General features: G+C 34.8%; 3 protein-coding genes across 13 annotated transcripts in view; 2 read left to right on the top strand and 1 right to left on the bottom strand.

Annotated features, from left to right (window-relative positions):
* On the top strand, positions 1-10,533 carry LOC109861149 (sodium-coupled monocarboxylate transporter 1-like). Of its 6 annotated transcripts, none has more exons than XM_020440669.1 (10): positions 1,143-1,446; positions 1,782-2,123; positions 2,259-2,484; positions 3,032-3,099; positions 3,219-3,514; positions 3,600-3,818; positions 3,928-4,111; positions 4,197-4,487; positions 4,605-4,893; positions 9,879-10,533. In XM_020440669.1, exons 1-9 carry the CDS (start codon positions 1,426-1,428, stop codon positions 4,851-4,853), a joined length of 1,896 nt encoding a protein of 631 aa, XP_020296258.1. In that variant the 5' UTR covers positions 1,143-1,425; the 3' UTR covers positions 4,854-4,893; positions 9,879-10,533. The 6 variants fall into 6 exon arrangements, with proteins under 6 accessions (XP_020296259.1, XP_020296258.1, XP_020296257.1 ...); XM_020440668.1 differs by lacking the exon at positions 9,879-10,533 and adding an exon at positions 6,004-6,082; XM_020440667.1 differs by lacking the exon at positions 9,879-10,533 and adding an exon at positions 5,569-5,654.
* LOC109861153 (45 kDa calcium-binding protein) lies at positions 6,136-9,704 on the top strand. Its single transcript, XM_020440680.1, has 5 exons — positions 6,136-6,224; positions 6,505-6,964; positions 7,620-7,883; positions 8,036-8,217; positions 9,258-9,704. Exons 1-5 carry the CDS (start codon positions 6,213-6,215, stop codon positions 9,435-9,437), a joined length of 1,098 nt encoding a protein of 365 aa, XP_020296269.1. The 5' UTR covers positions 6,136-6,212; the 3' UTR covers positions 9,438-9,704.
* Positions 10,514-18,688, bottom strand: part of LOC109861152 (PDF receptor) — a 20,579-nt gene continuing 12,404 nt past the window's right edge. The window contains exons 13-16 of one of the 6 annotated variants that reach the window (XR_002250923.1): positions 14,618-14,711; positions 12,798-12,844; positions 11,154-12,512; positions 10,514-10,596 (exon numbers count right to left, since the gene is read on the bottom strand). Coding sequence is in view for 2 of the 6 variants with exons in the window: in XM_020440678.1 (XP_020296267.1) it covers positions 12,340-12,512; positions 12,798-12,844; positions 14,618-14,711 (314 nt within the window). In the remaining 4 variants the exon portion in view is untranslated. Of the gene's footprint in view, positions 10,597-10,629; positions 12,513-12,797; positions 12,845-14,617; positions 14,712-18,688 lie in introns of those variants that run through there. The other 5 variants (XR_002250924.1, XR_002250926.1, XR_002250925.1 and 2 more) reach the window with 5 other exon arrangements.

Here is an 18,688-nt window from a genome sequence, read left to right as displayed (position 1 = left end):
AAAACGATCAGTCTCGAATCCGTTCTCCGTGTTAATCTGCCTTTCCTTCTTGCGTAGTGTTTTTTCATTACCAGGACTCTTTGATCGTCCTGCGTATCTTTACACGAAAATTTTGGAAAAAGAACAAAGTTTTTGTGCGATTCTTCGAGTATCAAGAAAGTCCTTGCGAATAAGAGAAGCTCGCGAAGGAGAGCGAGAGTTTAGTTTGAAGGAAGTTCGCGAGCATCATATATGCGTTATATTAGGAAGACGAGCAAAATCATTCAACTACAATTTCGCACTTTTCTACTCAGCAACAACCGTGATTATAGGCATTAGAATTTTCTGCTTTTGTACATAAATCAACTCCGAGAATTGGGTGATACGCGTCCCGAAAGAAGCAATCAAACAGGTAAACACACAAATTTTAATTAAAATAATAATGTTCGAAGGGGGAATTTGTTTAAGCAAATTAACACGTGCCTGAATTGTAAAATTACCAGCTGGTAGCGCTTTCTCTTTTAACATTTCTGATACAGTCGTGTATGTACGGAGAGCGTAATAGTATTTAAATTTCATTTCTCGCGTTACACGCGGATGAAGAGCAATGTAAAATGTAAAATGTAAATTTGATTTGCACGTCAACACTTTGCTTGAATGACGTAGATAAAATATATTTCAGTCTTTCGCGGTTTTCTCGTAACAGGCTTACGTTTATGCATTGTTGCTCAACCGAGAAGAACGCGTCTCTTACGTATCAAATTACTCTCGTAAAGTTTTATTCAACGTATTTACCGCGGCGCATTTATTGTGTCATGCGCGGTGTGTTTCTTCACACAAAGTAGAAATCAAAAAATATATATATGTAATAAGGGCGCGGATTCGCCATCGGTTTTTTGTCATCGATCCATTATGTTGTGGTTTAACGTTGAGCTAACCGGTTCTAACCAGAGAACTAATAGTCTAACCGGTTCAAACACATCTTATTAATGATCGAGAAATAGTGGTATTGGCGACGATACTGTTGAGTTATAGTTATTGGCAATTATCCTTTGATGACGCAAAGCTAAGATAAATAACTGAAATGTACAAACCGCGAAAGTCGATCCGCTGTATTGAATTTCATCGATTTAATCAAGCGAGAATTAACATATACGCCATTGTATTCAACCTTCTGAATTAATGCATGTAAATATTAGTATAATGCAAGATTTGTTTGCATGTCTTTTTTTTTTAACGTTAGTAACTTCTGGCTTGCGATCCGCAATTGTTACTCCGATATTTTCTAGAACTCGATGAATTGTGAGCGTTTGATATTCATTGACATTGTCTCGCTTCGCTCTCGATATTTAATAAAAACTATAACAACGAGATTCGAATAATTGACTGTAACGACGCTCCGATGTGATCGATAAGATCTGTAGGATTCAAGGTGACGAGTGTCAAATGAAAGAATCAATTGAGGCGGTATATCAATTTATATACGAATCCGTTAAAATTCCATTAGAGCAAACGTACTGTGTTGAATAACTTTTTCAAAACTTTGTGCAGACAAGTGCAAATATGAATTTTTAAATATTAAATAACTTTTTTCTCTCTCTTTCGCGAAAATGTTGTAATCCATTATTGAGATCCATTGTTCTAACACAGTAAATTAGCGATCTGATCTAAAACATTACTGCAATTACGTTAGCGTGATGTTGTGTCAAATCATTTTACGCAAATTATGCAGTTAATCGTATAATTGACAGCTTTTAAATAACATGATATCACAGAGAATCAAAGAGAAAAATAATCGACAGATTCAATCAAAGATGCGGTTGCATCTTCTCGTTCTCTTTCTCTTCCTGTCGGCGTCGTCCGCGGAGCAACGAAGCAAGAGCGACGAAGAGAAATGTCGCGAGGAGCACCCAACTTTACTTTACTACTTCTCATGGGCGGATTACACGGTGCTCGCCACGATGTTGTTGGTTTCATGTCTGATCGGCACCTTCTACGGCTTCTTCTCGAGCAAGCAGGAGACCAGCGAGGATTTTCTGCTAGGCGGCTCGTCCATGAGCACGTTTCCCACGGCGATGTCGCTGGCCGCCAGTTTTATCACGGCCATCGAACTACTCGGAAATCCCGCGGAAATGTACGGACAGGTGTGAACACGCAGATTCATCGTATATTAATTTAATAAACAAATGAATTTTCCTGCGACATTTGTTCTGAAAAAATCAAAACGTGATATACTTATTTAATTAACACTTTTCTCAATATCATTGTTTTCTCACCAGGGTACTCAGTTTTGGATGACTTGTTTCTCCTTCATACTCGTGGTACCGATCACCTCTCGTTTGTACCTGCCGGTCTATATGAAATTAAGGCTGACTTCGAGCTACGAATACCTGAATCTGCGCTTTGATCGGCACTGCCGGTTGCTCGCGAGCGTGTTGTACATGCTGCAAATGGTGTTGTACACGTCGGTGGCCGTGTACGCCCCTGCATTAGCTTTAAGTAACGGTGAGTGAATGATCGATTTGGATTCTGATATTCATTGCCAGTGAATTTCGGAATGCAGCACGTACAATTGCACGTAACAATCGTCTAATTAATCACAGATTTATTGTGCTGTCGCGCACAATAGACACACTTGACGCAATTTACACAAATTGATGATTAAGTGCGCAAGAAATCTTTTTTTGCAAATTAATTTGCAACTTAGCAAATAAACAAAATAGTAATATTCGCGGAAATTTTGTGCTATTTCTTTGGTACAAAAGAAAGCACATTAACAGTTTTGAAAAGAGCTCGTTACAATTCAGTTGAATGTTCTTTATTTGCGCTCGAGGCGCGCTAATTCGCAAAACAAAAACAACTAGTTTGAAGCAACTTTTTTTGTCGGATATGTTCAACATTCTTTTCGGAATCGATTTTACACCGTGATCTCATTTCGCGATATTTTTTTGCCGCCAACTTTGTGAGCAAACACGAACTATTTATTGTACTCTTACTGAATCTATCAGAAATCCGTCGAAAAAATTTTTAAACAATGTTCTTCAATTTACAGTAACAGGCCTGAATACTTACATAGCCGTCACTCTAGTCTACGTAGTCTGCATTTTTTATGCTTCACAGGTTTGTATTTTTTATGTGCCATGTTTTTATTACTACACAAAATAATGATAAGAAGAAGAAGAAAATATATATTTGTTTTCTTTTTTATATCATGTAATAATTGTTTTTTTAAATAATAGGGTGGTATGAAAGCAGTGATAATGACCGATACCTTCCAAGCCGCCGTTCTTATCGGTTCGTTGTTCCTTATTATGAGTTACGGAATGTCCTGGGCGGGCGGATTCCTCACCGTTTGGGTAGACAACACAAAATCCGGAAGAATAGAGTTCTTCAATATGGATCCTAGTCCTACAGTACGGCACAGTTTCTGGAGTGTCGTCATTGGTGGCACCTTTTATTGGACGACCATGTTTTGCAGCAACCAGGCGTCCGTCCAAAAGTATCTCAGTGTCGAGAGCATTTCGCAAGTGAGAATGTAAGTGTTTTCAAGATAACAAACTTTAAAACGCGCAATCGCTGTTTAAAATAATTTTATTTAAAAAAAACACTCGTTGTTACAGAGCGTTGTGGGTGTCCTCGTTCGGAATGATCATAATTTATACCGTGAACTTTTTAACCGGAATGGTACTGTACAGTGCCTACAAAGACTGCGATCCTTTAACCGCCGGATACATAAGCGGCCAGGATCAAATACTTCCATTGTATGTAATGAATTTCATGGGACGTCTCCGTGGTGTTCCCGGATTTTTTGTCGCTGGAATCTTTGCCGCATCTCTCGGGTTCGTGTATATAAAAAAAAAAATACATGTGTCGTCTGAAAAAACTTGAGTAAATTTAAAGAGATATTTTTGAAACGAGATTCACAAAAACATCTCTAACCCATTTCAGAACCGTGGCTAGTGCTTTAAACTCTTTGGCAGCGATAACCTGCGAGGACGTTCTTCGTGGGCTCTTTCAGATGAACCTGCCGGCGAGTAAAGGTGCTGTTTACGCCCGATGGATCAGTATATTTTTCGGAGCTCTTTCTTTCGCGCTTGTCTTCGTTGTGGAACGACTCGGTAGCGTTCTGCAAGTAAGTCACGAATATTTTTCACCAATAACTTTTATTCTGCTTCTTTCTTCGAAGAAAGTAAGAAACAACAAATCGTCGATCTTAGGTCGCACTATCTTTTAACGGTATGGTGGGAGGCGTGACTCTGGGATTGTTCTCTCTGGGCATGTTCGTGCCGTGGGCCAACGCTAAAGGAGCGATAGCAGGTTCCATCACGAGTTTGGTAGTCGTGTTGTGGATCGGATTAGGCGCCCAAGTTGCGGCGGTAAACGGACAAATCCACTTGGATAGCAAATCCGTATCGATTGCAGGCTGTCCTTGTATAAACGAGACCGCAATCATCTCTGATCAATCTAGGGTCATTGAATCCGACGACGAAGTCTTTTCTTTTTACAAGGTGAGATTATAATATACAAACGTATAATGTAAACACACACACACACACACACACACACACACACACACACACACGATGTATACGAAACATATAACAAATTGTTATTTTAATTTGCAGATCAGTTATTTGTGGTACAGCGCGATCGGCTGCGTGTTGACGATGCTGGTAGGCCTGGTGGTAAGTTTTGCCACAGGCGCGCAGAATCCCGCCGACGTCGATCAGGACTTCCTCAGTCCGCCGATCGCGGCCATGTTTCGCATGCAGACGAAACCCGCGAGCGCAAACATCCAGGGTATCACGAACATCGGTCTGGAACTGGAAGACGAGAAACCCCGACAGGCCGACGTCTGCAAGAGAGTCGCGTGAGATGTTCTTGACAAAAGGATGGAAGCAGTCACCGAACGGGGTATATGCCACAATAGATCCTAGCTTACTAAACATTTATCGAGCGATCGAACAAAGTTCCATGACAGGGTATATTTGTTTCTTTAGGCTTTACTTAGCTTATCAGTTTAGACAGAATACACAGAGAATCTTGATCATATTTTTATAAAATAATATATAATACAAAAATTATTTTCGTACAATATACATATACACATCACAAACAAACAAAAACACATTTTTTACGCACACACATCAAAACCGAATCGTTTGATGTAATCGATTATTTATTTCATTTGAATTTTTTAAATTTGTATCTTGCGTCGCAAACAGTTTTTATATAGATATTATGTGAAATTAGAAGAACTTTTTTCGGGATACGCGCTTTAAGAGAGATCCAGTAAAGTTTTATTTTTTACTGTACATAGATAATTTATTAAGCGTGTCTCTTACGGATAGTCCACGATCGTAGATATACATAGATATAGTTGTTAAAATGTTATTTGTACTTAGTAATCGTTATTTTGTAAAAAAAACGTTCCACACATAGGACATTAATTAATAAAGAAAAATCAATATCAAAAATAAAAAGTAATCAGCTTTTTTCTTTGACATTCTACTATTTTTTCTTCTTATCAAATTATTAAAAACTAACACATAAACTTAATATAGAAAAAAATGTGATATATTGATGCAGTTACCGAATGCCGGTACCTCATATCAAATGTTTAAGTACGAGGTGAGTGCACGTTAACATTGCTGTCGGAAGTAAAAGAGAGGGAGAACGAGACAGTGAAAGTAGATCAATACGCGGTGAGCGTACACCGCTTGTTCGGCGGCCGTACGGCGTATGGACGTCCTCCTTTGGAGTCGACTGTACATCACCTCGCAAAAGCGTGTTTATAGTGACAGTTAACAAAATCGTTTAACAATCTCGATTGTCAACTAGGTGTGGGTTCACCTCTCTTGTGAGAATGCAACGTAATTGTTTTGATCGTGTACGAATTGCGCATTGAGCGTTTTTTGTTTCTCTCGATTCCACATAATTAAAAAAAACAGTTTGCCATAAAATTGTTTAATTGTTGCTCGCGCGGAAGTGTGTGTTCCTAATTTTTTGTTTTTATCCGCGAAGTAAGCTTCATGCTGTATGTCACGTGAGATGAATCGTCGGTTTGTTTACTGGTGATCGAGAATTTCGATTACGTGTTTGTGAGAATCTGACAAGTCTGATGAATCGGTTGTGTCGCACGAAAAACATTGGAAACTTCGACCATCCGATGAGAGAACGAAGCGCAAATTAGAAAGCGGCTTGAGTCACCGTGTGCATGCTAAGGAATCGAGATGTCACATCTTGTAAGTAAGAGGAAAATTGAAAAAAAAAAAACAATATTTTAGAGAGAAAGAGAAAAAAACACTGCGTATATACAGAGAGAATTGGTTTCGATTAACGTTTATACTTCTGTTATACGTCTATATCAATTTCAATCTTTAAGTTTTTAACTTTTTAAAATAATTTTGTATTTTTTTCAAACTTTAAAAAGCAAATTATATTTAGCAAGTTAAAATCAAACAAAATTAGGTAACGCATAAAATGCGTTCTGGCGAGGAAGTAAATAAATTTTTCTTTTGAAAGATACGAAGCTGCAAACAAGAACTGACTTGTCTGCGATTCCTGCGTTGGACCATCCTGGTACCGCTCGTGATTTATATTTTTCTGCTTTTTATCAAATACAATAAAAACGTGCCTCTAAAGAGTCCGTCGATCCCGAGCAATGCGGATAAAGAGAGCTCCGTTATAGACAATTTGTTCGTCGAGCTGGAAGCTGTGACAGTTGACAAGAAAGATCTGATAAGATACGAAGACGTTGCCGGAATTGACGAAAATATACGAAGAGTTGTGGAGGCGGAAAATCGCGAGAATCCGAGAAATCTTCTAGAAGACATTTTCCGGCGAGCCGATACCGATGAGAATCAATTGTTGGATATCCAAGAATTGGCCAAATGGATTCACGTAAAGATAACCGAGCACATAACGTGGGCTATGCGAGAAAACGTTGGCTTGTTCACCGCTATCGACAACAATCCTAGAAATGGTATTAAAAAACACATATATAGTTCATATAAAGTAATATATAATTAACTTTTCGCGAACAGACATGGGTTTCCCAGACCCATTCAAAAATTGCACATCGCCGTCTCTAGTAAAAATTCGTTTTTTTTTTAAAACGCTTGTATTTTTGAAACTACTAGAGATTTTTTTTATTTGTTTTTTCATCGACGCAGAATTTTTCAAATTTTCGAGTAAAAAAACAAAGTTAAGAAAATATTGATGTTTTAAAGTCGCGTAAGTCTCATAGACCCAGTCTGTCCAACTAGTCATTATCTTTTAAATCTGTCCACGAAGAATTACTAATTTAATCGATAAATTAATAATTTAATTTGTCGCGTGTGAATTAATGAGTGAAACTTAATTTTTATATAATCGATAAATAAATAACTTACAAATAATACAAATAATCTTTATAAAAATTTAAATGTGTGTGTACACATAAATATAGTTCAAAAAAATTTTCACTCATTGCGTGTAATCACTCAAAAAGAGATTTAAAACAACCGGAATCAGATGAAGCCGTACACTAGTATTAGTTGCCTACAACCGCAGAAAAACTGAAAGTTAAAGTAAAATACACAATCAAGTGGTATGCGAATTACGGTCATTAGTTGGTTTGCTTTTGCTGCTTGTCCCAGGCGAAGTGTCGTGGGAAGAATATCACGCTTATTTCCTGAGATCGCATGGTTTCTCCGAGGCTTACATCAATTCCCACGACAAGAAGCACAGCGAAATGTCGCGGACGTTGAAGGAGAGCATAATGAGGGATAGAGCGCGATGGGCCGAAGCGGCCAGAAATGATCCCGACAGATTGGCCCTAGACGAATTCTTGGCTTTCACGCATCCCGAGAGCAGCCACAGAGCTCTCCTGCAAATGGTGGAGGATCTTTTTGACAAATTCGGTAAATTTTATCTTAATCTTATAATTATTTATAATAATTATAAAAAGTATTCTTATATGTTCCAATACAAATAATAATAATACCATATAATAATAATAATAATAATAACAACATATTGTTTCCATTATTTTGATATCAATAAACTTTGACAGATCGAGACGGTGACGAGCAATTGACGGAAAACGAGTTCTCGGATTTGCCGTCGGAAGGAGTCGGGCTGGATTTACGCGAAGATCGGCAGCAATCGATAGGAGGCAGCGAAGACAGGCGGAAGGAGTTTCGACATTTGATTGACAAGAACAAAAACGGGAAAGCAGATCGAACCGAACTTCTGGTGAGTAATGAGATATAAATAAGAAAAACTGTTTCATAGTTCATACTACCATGATCAAAAAATAACCGGAATTTATTCATAAAAAGAAAAGTACATGTTTATTCTTCAAAATTCAAGTTGTCCCCTTCAAAGTAGTCCCCGTCGGCTGCGATGCACTTGTGCCAGCGTTTGATCCACCCCTCGAAGCTTTTCTGGAAGTCGGTTTTTGGTATAGCCATTAGCGCCTCCAGCGATTTTAGCTTTATTGCCTCCACACTCTCAAAACGAGTTCCTCGTAGTGGTTTTTTGAGTCGATCGAATAGGAAGAAGTCACATGGTGCCAGATCAGGTGAATTGGGCGGTTGTTGAATGGTATTGGTGTTGTTTTTGACGAGAAACTCATGAGAATTTTTGCACGAAATTCAGTTCTTTTGGCACCAATCTCGCAGTGACTCGCCTCAGACCCAAATCCTCACGCAAAATGCTCTGAATGGATCCGAATGATATGTTGGTGGTCTCAGCTATCTCCCTTATCGTCAATTTGCGATTTTCGATCAACAATTGTCGGATTTCATCGACGTTTTNATCAGTTTTCGATGTCGATGGCCTCCCAGGACGAGCATCGTCCTCAACAGCCTCACGACCACTTTTAAAGCGTTCATACCACTGGTACACCTGTGTTTTNGATAGAGTATCGTCACCATAACACTTTTGTAACATTTTTAATGTGTCGGAACACTTAATTTCATTTTTATAGCAAAATTTAANGCAAGAACGTTGTTTTTGAATCCATTGTAAAAATCGCCGCGACGTAAAAACTTGATGTAAAGAAATCACTGTCATAAAGGTAAATGAACAGCTGATAAGCAGAAGCTTGGCATGGGTGTCCGTAACAGTGCTGCCAACGTGACACAAACAACAGAATTCTAAACCGATAAGCCCGCGAGGTTTAAATTAAAAATTCCGGTTATTTTTTGATCATGGTACACATAGCAAGATTGCATCGTCGATTTCTTGTACAACGAACGTTCTTCATTTTCTAATTAAAAACTCGATTTCAGATGTACATCGATCCGCGAAATCCCAGACACGCTATTCAAGAGGCGCAACATTTGATCACTCTGTCGGATACGAATTTGGACGGGAAGCTCGATCTCTCGGAGATCCTCAGTAAGATGGACCTGTTTCTCGAGAGCAAAATGGTCGACACCGAGAAGAGTTTTCACGACGAGTTCCGATAGTTCGTCGCGAGATGAAAAGCGTCTTCGGAAATAAATGTTCCCTTGTGTACGGCTCTAAAACTTTTCTTGCGCGACGCAGATGGTTTTAAACGCTAAGAGAGAAGATTTCTGGAGAACAGTTCCTTCGACTTTTGTACCGAATAGACAATATGATGATTCTTTTTATTGACGATCGATAATCACAATCAAAGACCAATACAATTAATTAATTAATTTGCGCACACACAGAAAAATGCATACTGTATCAAGTATATAATAAGTTTATATATCCGCAAATATATTATAAGATTTTCGTAAGTATTTAATTTACTCAAAATACAAATTTACTAAGATTTAGAGTGTATTTTGAGTAAATTAAATACTTACAAAGATCTTATAATATATTTGCGGATATATAAACTTATTATATACTTGATACAGTATGCATTTTTCTGTGTGCAGAGTACTCGGAGCGGCAGCGATTTCTCTGAACGGAATTTCTTCGCGACACGTTGATTGGATCCATATTGTGCAAACGAAAATTAAATACAAGCTTTTAGAACGTATCTGTGATAGTCTTTACGACGTAGAATATTACGTTTAAGTAGACACGATTTTTTATTAATAGTTATGCCGAAAAACGCGTCAACGCTATATCAATTTGCGCGATATAAATGGACTTTAATCGTTTACTATACAGGGTCAGAATTTGTCGATTACTTGCCATTCGATTGTAACAGCGAATAATAAAAGGGTTTGCAAATCCGTCCTTTTCGTAGATTTCTATCGCAATTTCTCACAATAAATATCTGAGTGTTTCTCCGTGATTTATGAAACACCCGTACATCTACAAAGAATAGGCGAACATGAGATGTACGCATATTGTTTTCTTGTCAGCTGAGTTTCACCTCTCAATCACACACGTTGCTCATCATTGTCAATGAACGCATAATGACATACAACTTTATATAAAGAATAACGGCTTAAATTCTCTTATTTCGAAGCGAAATTTCGTATATCATCTATATTTTAAGAACAATCTTTTTAGAAAATTTTGTACACTAGCGCATTTTTCTATACTGTGATTTGGCACAATAAAATCTGTTTAGAAACGGTATCGGTCAGACTTTTGCTTTTTCTGTATATCCTGTTCCACTCTTCTTTTCTCCCTCTTTTTTATCTAATTGTAAATTATAATAAATATGTACAAGAATTATAATGAAACACACACAGATATGTATGCAATTTAACTTTAAACTTAATTTATTTTTACAAGAGATGTTGTTACACGTAAGAACAAAATTGCGCAAAATTTCAAAGTAACAGAATAATTTGTAATATTAAATCAAAGAGTCGTTAATTAGTGATGGCTCTCATTTTTTTCGCGCCACTTTAAAATTCACGGCAAGTAATTTTGATTACAGCGCGATTTTATTCCCACATTTGCAGAACGAAGGAAAAGTTGGTTTTTTTTAAGTGTAAAATTTTTGAAGTAAATTCAGGCGATTCCAGAAACTGCAAGTGTAATTGAAACTTGATATGGAGGTATGCGTGAGATTTAAAGTTCTTATTATAAACGCGCGCGCACATACACACATAATAAAAAAGCACTAATTGAGATGTATGTTAAAACAGTCTCGACCTTAATTTTAATGATGCTAGCAAGAGGTAACAACTGTATCGCATAACTGTATACTGCAAAAATAACTATTACAAAAAAATATTTTAAAAGCGTACCTGTTTCCTCATACGTGGACTACGAGAGAGAGAGAGAGAGAGAGAGAGAGAGAGAGCTCATCTTTCTTCTCTGCAAAGTTTCTTTCTTTTCCTCAAAGCTTTATTACCATCCAGCCGTTCGTGCATATTCAAACGTTTGGTCCGCGCGCCAATTACGAGTGTCAGAGGAATAGGTTTTTGCCAGATAATGAGCGGGCAATTAGTCAGCTAAAGGTCAAGGTGCGCCTGATAGTTTCCTTTGAATAGAAAATTTTTCGCGATTAAGTAAGCCGGATTTCTCTCTCTCTCTCTCTCTCTCTCTCTCTCTCTCTCTCTCTCTCTCTCTAAATTTTGTGATACCGTTTCTGAGAATAAAGAGAATTCTATGATCGGCAACACAGACGTACTTCCTGTTTTTCGATCAAAGAGAGATATAAGATAAAACTAAGTTAAAACATATGTGGTTTCGAATATAGTATTACGCGACTTAGAGAACAGTCATTAACCTTTAGACCGCCGGTGTTTTTCCATTAAAAACATGGTATTTTTTTCCGTAATATTTGTATATAAATTGAGTTTATTATATTGCGTGAAGTGCTCTAGATTTTACCTGGCTTTAGTCGATGTCAGGCCGGTGGGGAACGGAAGTGAAAAATATAAAATGGTATTGCTAGGGATTTTTCATATCGCTGATTACGTTCTTTAAAGTTGCAAAAATCTTTTCAATACAGTAGCATTATTACCAAGCTAATCATGTATAAATAAATTTTGTTATCTCAGATCACGGCAAATTCGAAAGCTAAACTACACCATACATTCATACAACATATTTAGACCTTCTAAGTATTTTTTTTTCACAACTCAAAAGTCAAATGAAAAAAAACTTTCCTCCAAAATACGGTATATAACATTGGCGTCTCCATAGCGATGCCATACATCGCATCATGCGGTCTAAAGGTTAAGTTTACATCAGTTATAAGTACCTATAGTGTGACATCAGCAATATTATTTAGTACATCAATAACGGACCAATATCTGAATCAAGTCTATGGTTAATTAAAAAAAGATTTGAGTACTACCAACTTACATAATTACAAGACAGTATTTAGGCCTTGACATTCATGTTTCTTTACGTTGAGAAACAGAAGAATCTGTTTTCGAATAAGCTTAAAGCGACAAAAACCTACGCAAAAAAATTCTGTTCCCATCACTGCGACGTGATGCCTGCGGTATCAACTTGCGAGTGAAAAGCCGTTTCCTTTGATCGGAAATCCGAGGAATGTGACATTGGCAGCTTCACTATCCAAGGAATTATCTTAGTTTGTAACTGGTTGTCGGACGTTGAAGAATTCACATGATTGCTACGGTCAGACAGCTGTTCTGAAACGTGAGCAAATGCTTTCTATAGAAACATTGTATTTTCTTGAAAATTCACATAAACTTGCGAGTACAATTACGCGCGTGAATATAAATATTTTATAACTAATTTTATAAACAAAAGATATATAATACACACGTACACACACTCGTTATAATTAAAACTTGTACACTTTGAAAGTCTTTTTTATTGATTGTCCTTTACAGATTGGATTTTACATAGATGTAAAAAAAATAGATAAACAAAGAGGTGAAAGAAGCGCAACGCGAGCGTAAGCAGTTAAATACCTCGAGGAAATGCGCATTCAATCTTCCCATCTCTCTGTCCTTGTGTTCTGTAACACAATGTAGAGGAATGACATAAATCACCATAACAAGCAAATTAATTATATAATCATAAGATATCAGTGCTTCAGATAGAAAAGTTTTTTTTGAAAAAACCTGTAAATAACTTTTTTTTAATACGCAGTACATATTAAAAACACGTACTAAAGCGCGTAATAAAAGCAATAATAAAGAAATAGGGTAGGGGAGACCGAGGCTAGTTGTGACACGGGGTTAGTTGTCAAACTGCTATTATCTTGCTTACTAAATCTTGGAAAATATTCTTCTTTTTATTGTAAGTTGCTACTAGTTGTGTTAGTAACGCGTACGAAAGAACTTTTCTTAAAAACATTATATATGATATTTACGAGCACTTTTGTAAAACTGGATATGGCAAGTAGATTTTTCTGATCTCGATTCTTTAGTAATTTCATTGGTTTTAAAATTTCTAATTGCAATTTTATCTTATGTATAGGAAATATGGTAGTTTTAAATAAGTTTTCCTATATTTATTTAATCGTCATCGCATCGCAGTTTATAAATATAATATCTTTTATTTAAAATGAACGTTTGGGATAAGTTGACTCAAATTGAGACGGGATAAGTTGTCACACGGTGAGCATGCGCGAAGAAGTAATCGGAGTGATCGTTATGCGTCGTTATAACTTTTTCAGTACCTGTCATTGTTTTTTTTTTATTAAAGATTAGATTACTAATTATGTTTTATAGTTTTTAACTGATTTAGTATTGTGAAATCATTTAAACTTGTTTTATATATATATATGATTATTAATATTGTGTGTATAAATGCTTTATACTTAATGTATAATGTTATGTACTCTCAATAAATTTAATAAAATAAAAAACAGAAATTTTATATCTTGTTGTTTCTCTGTATAAAAGACATGTGACAATTAACCCTGGGTATGGGGCAGGTTGACAAATCTGCGCGATTGTACTTAACATTAAAATACTCTTTTTTTTAAAGATATATAAGAATAATATTTGTTTTTTCTTAAAGCTAAAGGATGTGACTATTATATAATGTACCCAATATTACATAATATTGCGTACATTTTTTTTTTACAATCTATTTTGGATGTTACTTTGTGCCCCGGTCTCCCCTACGCATAATAAAAAAATGTACCAACCTGCTTTTTTTATTGTCCGTATTATTTGGCAGAGAGAAGTTACATACTTTTTTTGTTAACAAAATCCTAATTCTAATACACATGCATATATAAATAAATATAATATTAATCTATAGCCGATATTGTTAAATTTGTTATATAATTACAAGGCTTGACAGTCGTAACCATAAATACAATTACAAATATAAGTAAAATTAACAATACAAAACGTAATAATATACGTAATAATATGTGAAATGATACAACAGATATCAAAATGAACAGAAGACACATTTCAAATTTCAATACAGGACTGAAAGGAAAGAAAAACAAAGAGTGATTCATTTCTATTCAACTTTACTCTTTGCATAAAAAGATTTAATCGTAACTCATTTAATTTATGACAAATAATGGCAGTGATGAAAACTTTACAAATTGTCACGACGCAAGAGCGATGACACAATTGACAATTACCACGAGCAACGTAGCGCGTTTCCTCGAGAGAAACTGACCGTGTTACAGACGCATTTAACGTGTGTTTTACTTATTATACACAATAGTTGGACTGTGAGAGATATACATAGATTGACCTTGATAACGATCTAAATTGCGGATCGTCGACGACAAACGAGCCTTCCTTGATCATTTACTTACTCGACAGGGCGATCCGGTGATGGTGTATTTCCGCCACGACAGCAGAGTTTGACCAATCCGGTAGATCTTGTCTCTTCCTTCTCTAGCTCGATTACTGTAACATGCATGTTTTGCAATAAAGCAAATGTTTCTATTTAATTTAATTTTCTATTTATTGTAAATGTTTAAATGTTTTTTATTTTTTTAAACTATAATTAAAGATATATAATAAGGTATATGACGATAGAAAGGTTTATAATAACATACAAACACAGTCGCGTTTGAAAAGAGTTTTGAGAAACTAATTAACAAGATCAAGCCAGCAAGTAATTAAAAGTTATTATACTTAAATATTTGCATACTCTCTGACAACGTTTCCTTTTATTAATTTTTTTAAAGTTTGTGATTATATACTTTTTATGTGTATATTGTATATGTGTGTGTGTATGTATAAATGTTTTTAATTTTATGTAGATGCTTAAAAACTCTCTCAATATGTTTAACTATTTTTTGTATACAGTGTCCCTTAAGTCAAAATCAATCGTTCGGGAGGTGATTGACGACCTAAAAACTAAGAAAAAAAAGTTAATATGAACATACGTCCAGAAATACGTTGTTTTCGAGTTATCTTCATTTTTATGTTGAAATTACTGTATTTTGATTTCTTACAGAAGAAAAACATTTCGAACAGCTCTTATAATTTTTATATTGTCATTCATACTCACCCGCCGCCTCCACGTATACGCGCGCGCGGCAGAGAGGGTTTGGAGTCACTAAATATCACAGAATTGACGAACTATAAGGTCTTGATCTTTGCCAAGGGATAAGAGCTGTATCTCCACGTAGTGCATCCTGGGTAGTGCTAAAGCACTCCGCAACTTTTATTTGACTATAGTTATAAAACTCATATAACTAACCATTCTTTCTTTCAATTTTGACAAAAAATTTGCAATACGAAAATACAGCAATTTCAAATTTCAACATAAAAATGGCGATAACTCGAAAACAATGCATTTCCGAACGTATGTTCATATCAACTTTTTTTCTTGTTTTTGGATCTTCGATTACCTTCTGAGCGATTGACCTCAACTTACAACACATTTTGTATAGCAAAACTTTGCAAAAAAATTATTAGAATGTAGAATGTGGACGTGTACGTATACTATAACGTACGTATAGTATACTACAACAATAAAAGAGAAATTTAATTTACCGCGATATTGTTATCCGGTCTACCAGCCCGATACACTGAGAAAAAAATACTATTAACTCAACTAAATGCGTTTAGTTAAGTTTCAGTTTGTTATCTGAAATACTTGGTTTTTTAATTCAAGTATATGATAATAAAGATAACAAATTCGTATAAGTTGAATTAACAATAGTGGTAATGAACATATTTAATTCACTAAACCATGAATTGTTTTGTCGAACATAAGTTAGTTGTGATAATTTCAAATAAAAGATACTGTTAAAAAAGATGAAATAGGCAATTCTCATTTACTTTAATTGAATATAATCTGAATTTCTTTGTACTAAGTATTTCATTTAATCAAACTGCTTATTTTTATAAGCAGACAAAATATTGTGTTGTTCTATTGTGTTGTACGTTCAAAGTTACCTGTATTTAAGCAAATTATAATTTTGTTAAAACACAACTAAATTGTCTTTCGGTATAATCTAATTATTATATCTATTGAAGCATGATATCTTCTTACATTAATCAATATTTTATTGACAGCCCGTGAGACCGCTGCATATAGGTGAATCGAATACTATTTTGTTACTTCACCAACTTTTTTTTCTCAGTGTAGATACAAGATATTTAAGAATATTTTCGTCTAGAAAGAGATTTTACAAAAATCTATATTTTGAAGAATTTCTTAATTCGTTCTATGCATATTTTCAAGAATCGATTAAAGAAATTTCAACTTTTTATTTATTCTGAAAAATGTTCAGTTTATTATTTCCTATATTATAAGATCAATTTTTTTAAAAAGTTGCGTCAAGTAATGATTATAAAAATTTTTGTAATCGTAATATATAAGCCACTTTTTTTTTAACGTCATCAATTTCTTCAATGAGTATCATCAATTAGGTGAATATTTACAAAAAGTCATCTCTCTCCGAATTCAATGAGGTTGACATATGTTATCAAGGACATCTTCGTGAGTAACAATCAAAAGGTTTTAGCCGTCGCTCGTTGTAAAAAGTTATTTAAAAAAATGAGACCGTAAACAAATATTGGAACTTTCCATTTTTCTTATTTATTCTGTGTAATGTTGTACAATGTTATATGTTTTTACTGTTATCATAATGCATTATAAGTATTGTTCATTGTTTTGTAGCCGAATATCATGTAATAAATATATCTCTGACATTATTATGAAAAACTTATTTATCCGTTCTTTGCAAAGCGATGTCTAAATAAGTATTCAGCTATGTAAAATTTGTAATGTTCTACTGATATTCCCTAACGTGGAATATTCGCTCACATATTACGCCAAATTCTTTCAATATTTTGCAATGTACATCATGTATAACGTTGAATTAAAATAACAAGACTACTTTTTTGTTCTTTTTATTCGCGTGTAAGCATGTAGGCAGGGAGGCTACGCATTCCCTCTCGAGAAAAAATAAGGCACGACTTTCGATTACGTGTCGCTTTATGTTGATAGTATGTACGTAATTTTTAGCGACACTCAATCAGAAATTGTTCCCTATTTTTTCTCGAAAGAGGTGCAGGGGAAGGGGGCGTAGCTCTCCTGCCTATACGCTTACAACTTACAACACAAACAAAATGTACATAATGTTGGAAAGTAAGAATTTATGAAACTTCTTTTGTTTATAACTTTTTAACAAATAACAAGCGACGGCTAAAACTTTTTGATTGTTACTCAGAGGAGTGTCCTTGGCAACATATATCAATCTCACAGAATTCGGAGGAAGATGATCTTTTGTAAATATTTATCCATCAATTGCTTAAACGAATAATGTTTGTAATACAATACATCAAAAAGTATATCGTATCAACCTAAAAAAATCTGCACGTCGGTACTGCACTTGATTCTCTCATTAGTAAATTATTAGAATCGGCAACTCCAAGGTTTTTTTCCTTAATAAGCGTATGGATCGACTAATATCGGGAATTTGGATTTTTATCCTAAACAATAAGCTGCATGTGATCTGCTAATGTTAATGTATTACCAGAAATTATGAATCTTCATACGCAATCGTCACTGGAGTATTACCGAGATCATTGTCAATATATGACTGTTTCATTTTAACATATTGTCAGTTACGCAATACTTTTCTACAAAAGAGAAAATGCGAGTTTCATGTAAACATTTTGAATGAAATAATTAACAAGTTGGAAAGGCAGATCAACATGAGCAAAATAATTGTTAAATTACGTAATTTTCTCTTGTATATGTATTTTTCTGTTCTTATTAAAATCTTCCTTGGTGAGTAAACATATTACAATAAGTGCAATAAAAAAACAAAATAAACAATAAAAAAGATAAAAACATAATAAAATAATAAATGTAATAATTAGAATAATACAAGAATAATCAAGAATCATATCGCAAATGAAGAGATAGTCATAACAATATGTCATTACATTAAGTCAGAATATAGTATAAGTCAACAAAATTAAAAAATTAAAAAATGTACATAAAATTGATGTTAAAAAAGTTAAAAGAATATCACCACAACCAAGCGCGATGAGATCAAACCGTTGAAATTTTGATAACATTAACAATAACAAACGAGTAAGCGCAATGTACAACACAGAGATAATTCAATAAATAAAATTAAAGTTTTCTTCAAAAGTTATTGTATACTTCGTAAAATTTATTAAACATGATTTTTTTTCATCTTGTTAGAGAGCTACACGTCGTCGTTATAGATCCACGTTGCAAGTAAATTGACTCTGTGATATTTTTCAGTTAGCTTGGGGCACAATTTTTTCCGGAATATTTTATATTCCCGATAAATGATATATATTTTGCGGAAAATATTCCTGTGATAATAATGCGCACCACCAATTCACCCGCGATTAAACAAAGCTTTCGTTACAAAAGAGACAATTAT

This window comes from Pseudomyrmex gracilis, unplaced genomic scaffold (genome assembly GCF_002006095.1).
Source record: "Pseudomyrmex gracilis isolate BER0280 unplaced genomic scaffold, ASM200609v1 scaffold_602, whole genome shotgun sequence".
Lineage (NCBI taxonomy): Eukaryota > Metazoa > Arthropoda > Insecta > Hymenoptera > Formicidae > Pseudomyrmex > Pseudomyrmex gracilis.
Note: the sequence above shows the minus strand (reverse complement) of the source record. Positions and strands in the feature narration are given on the sequence as shown.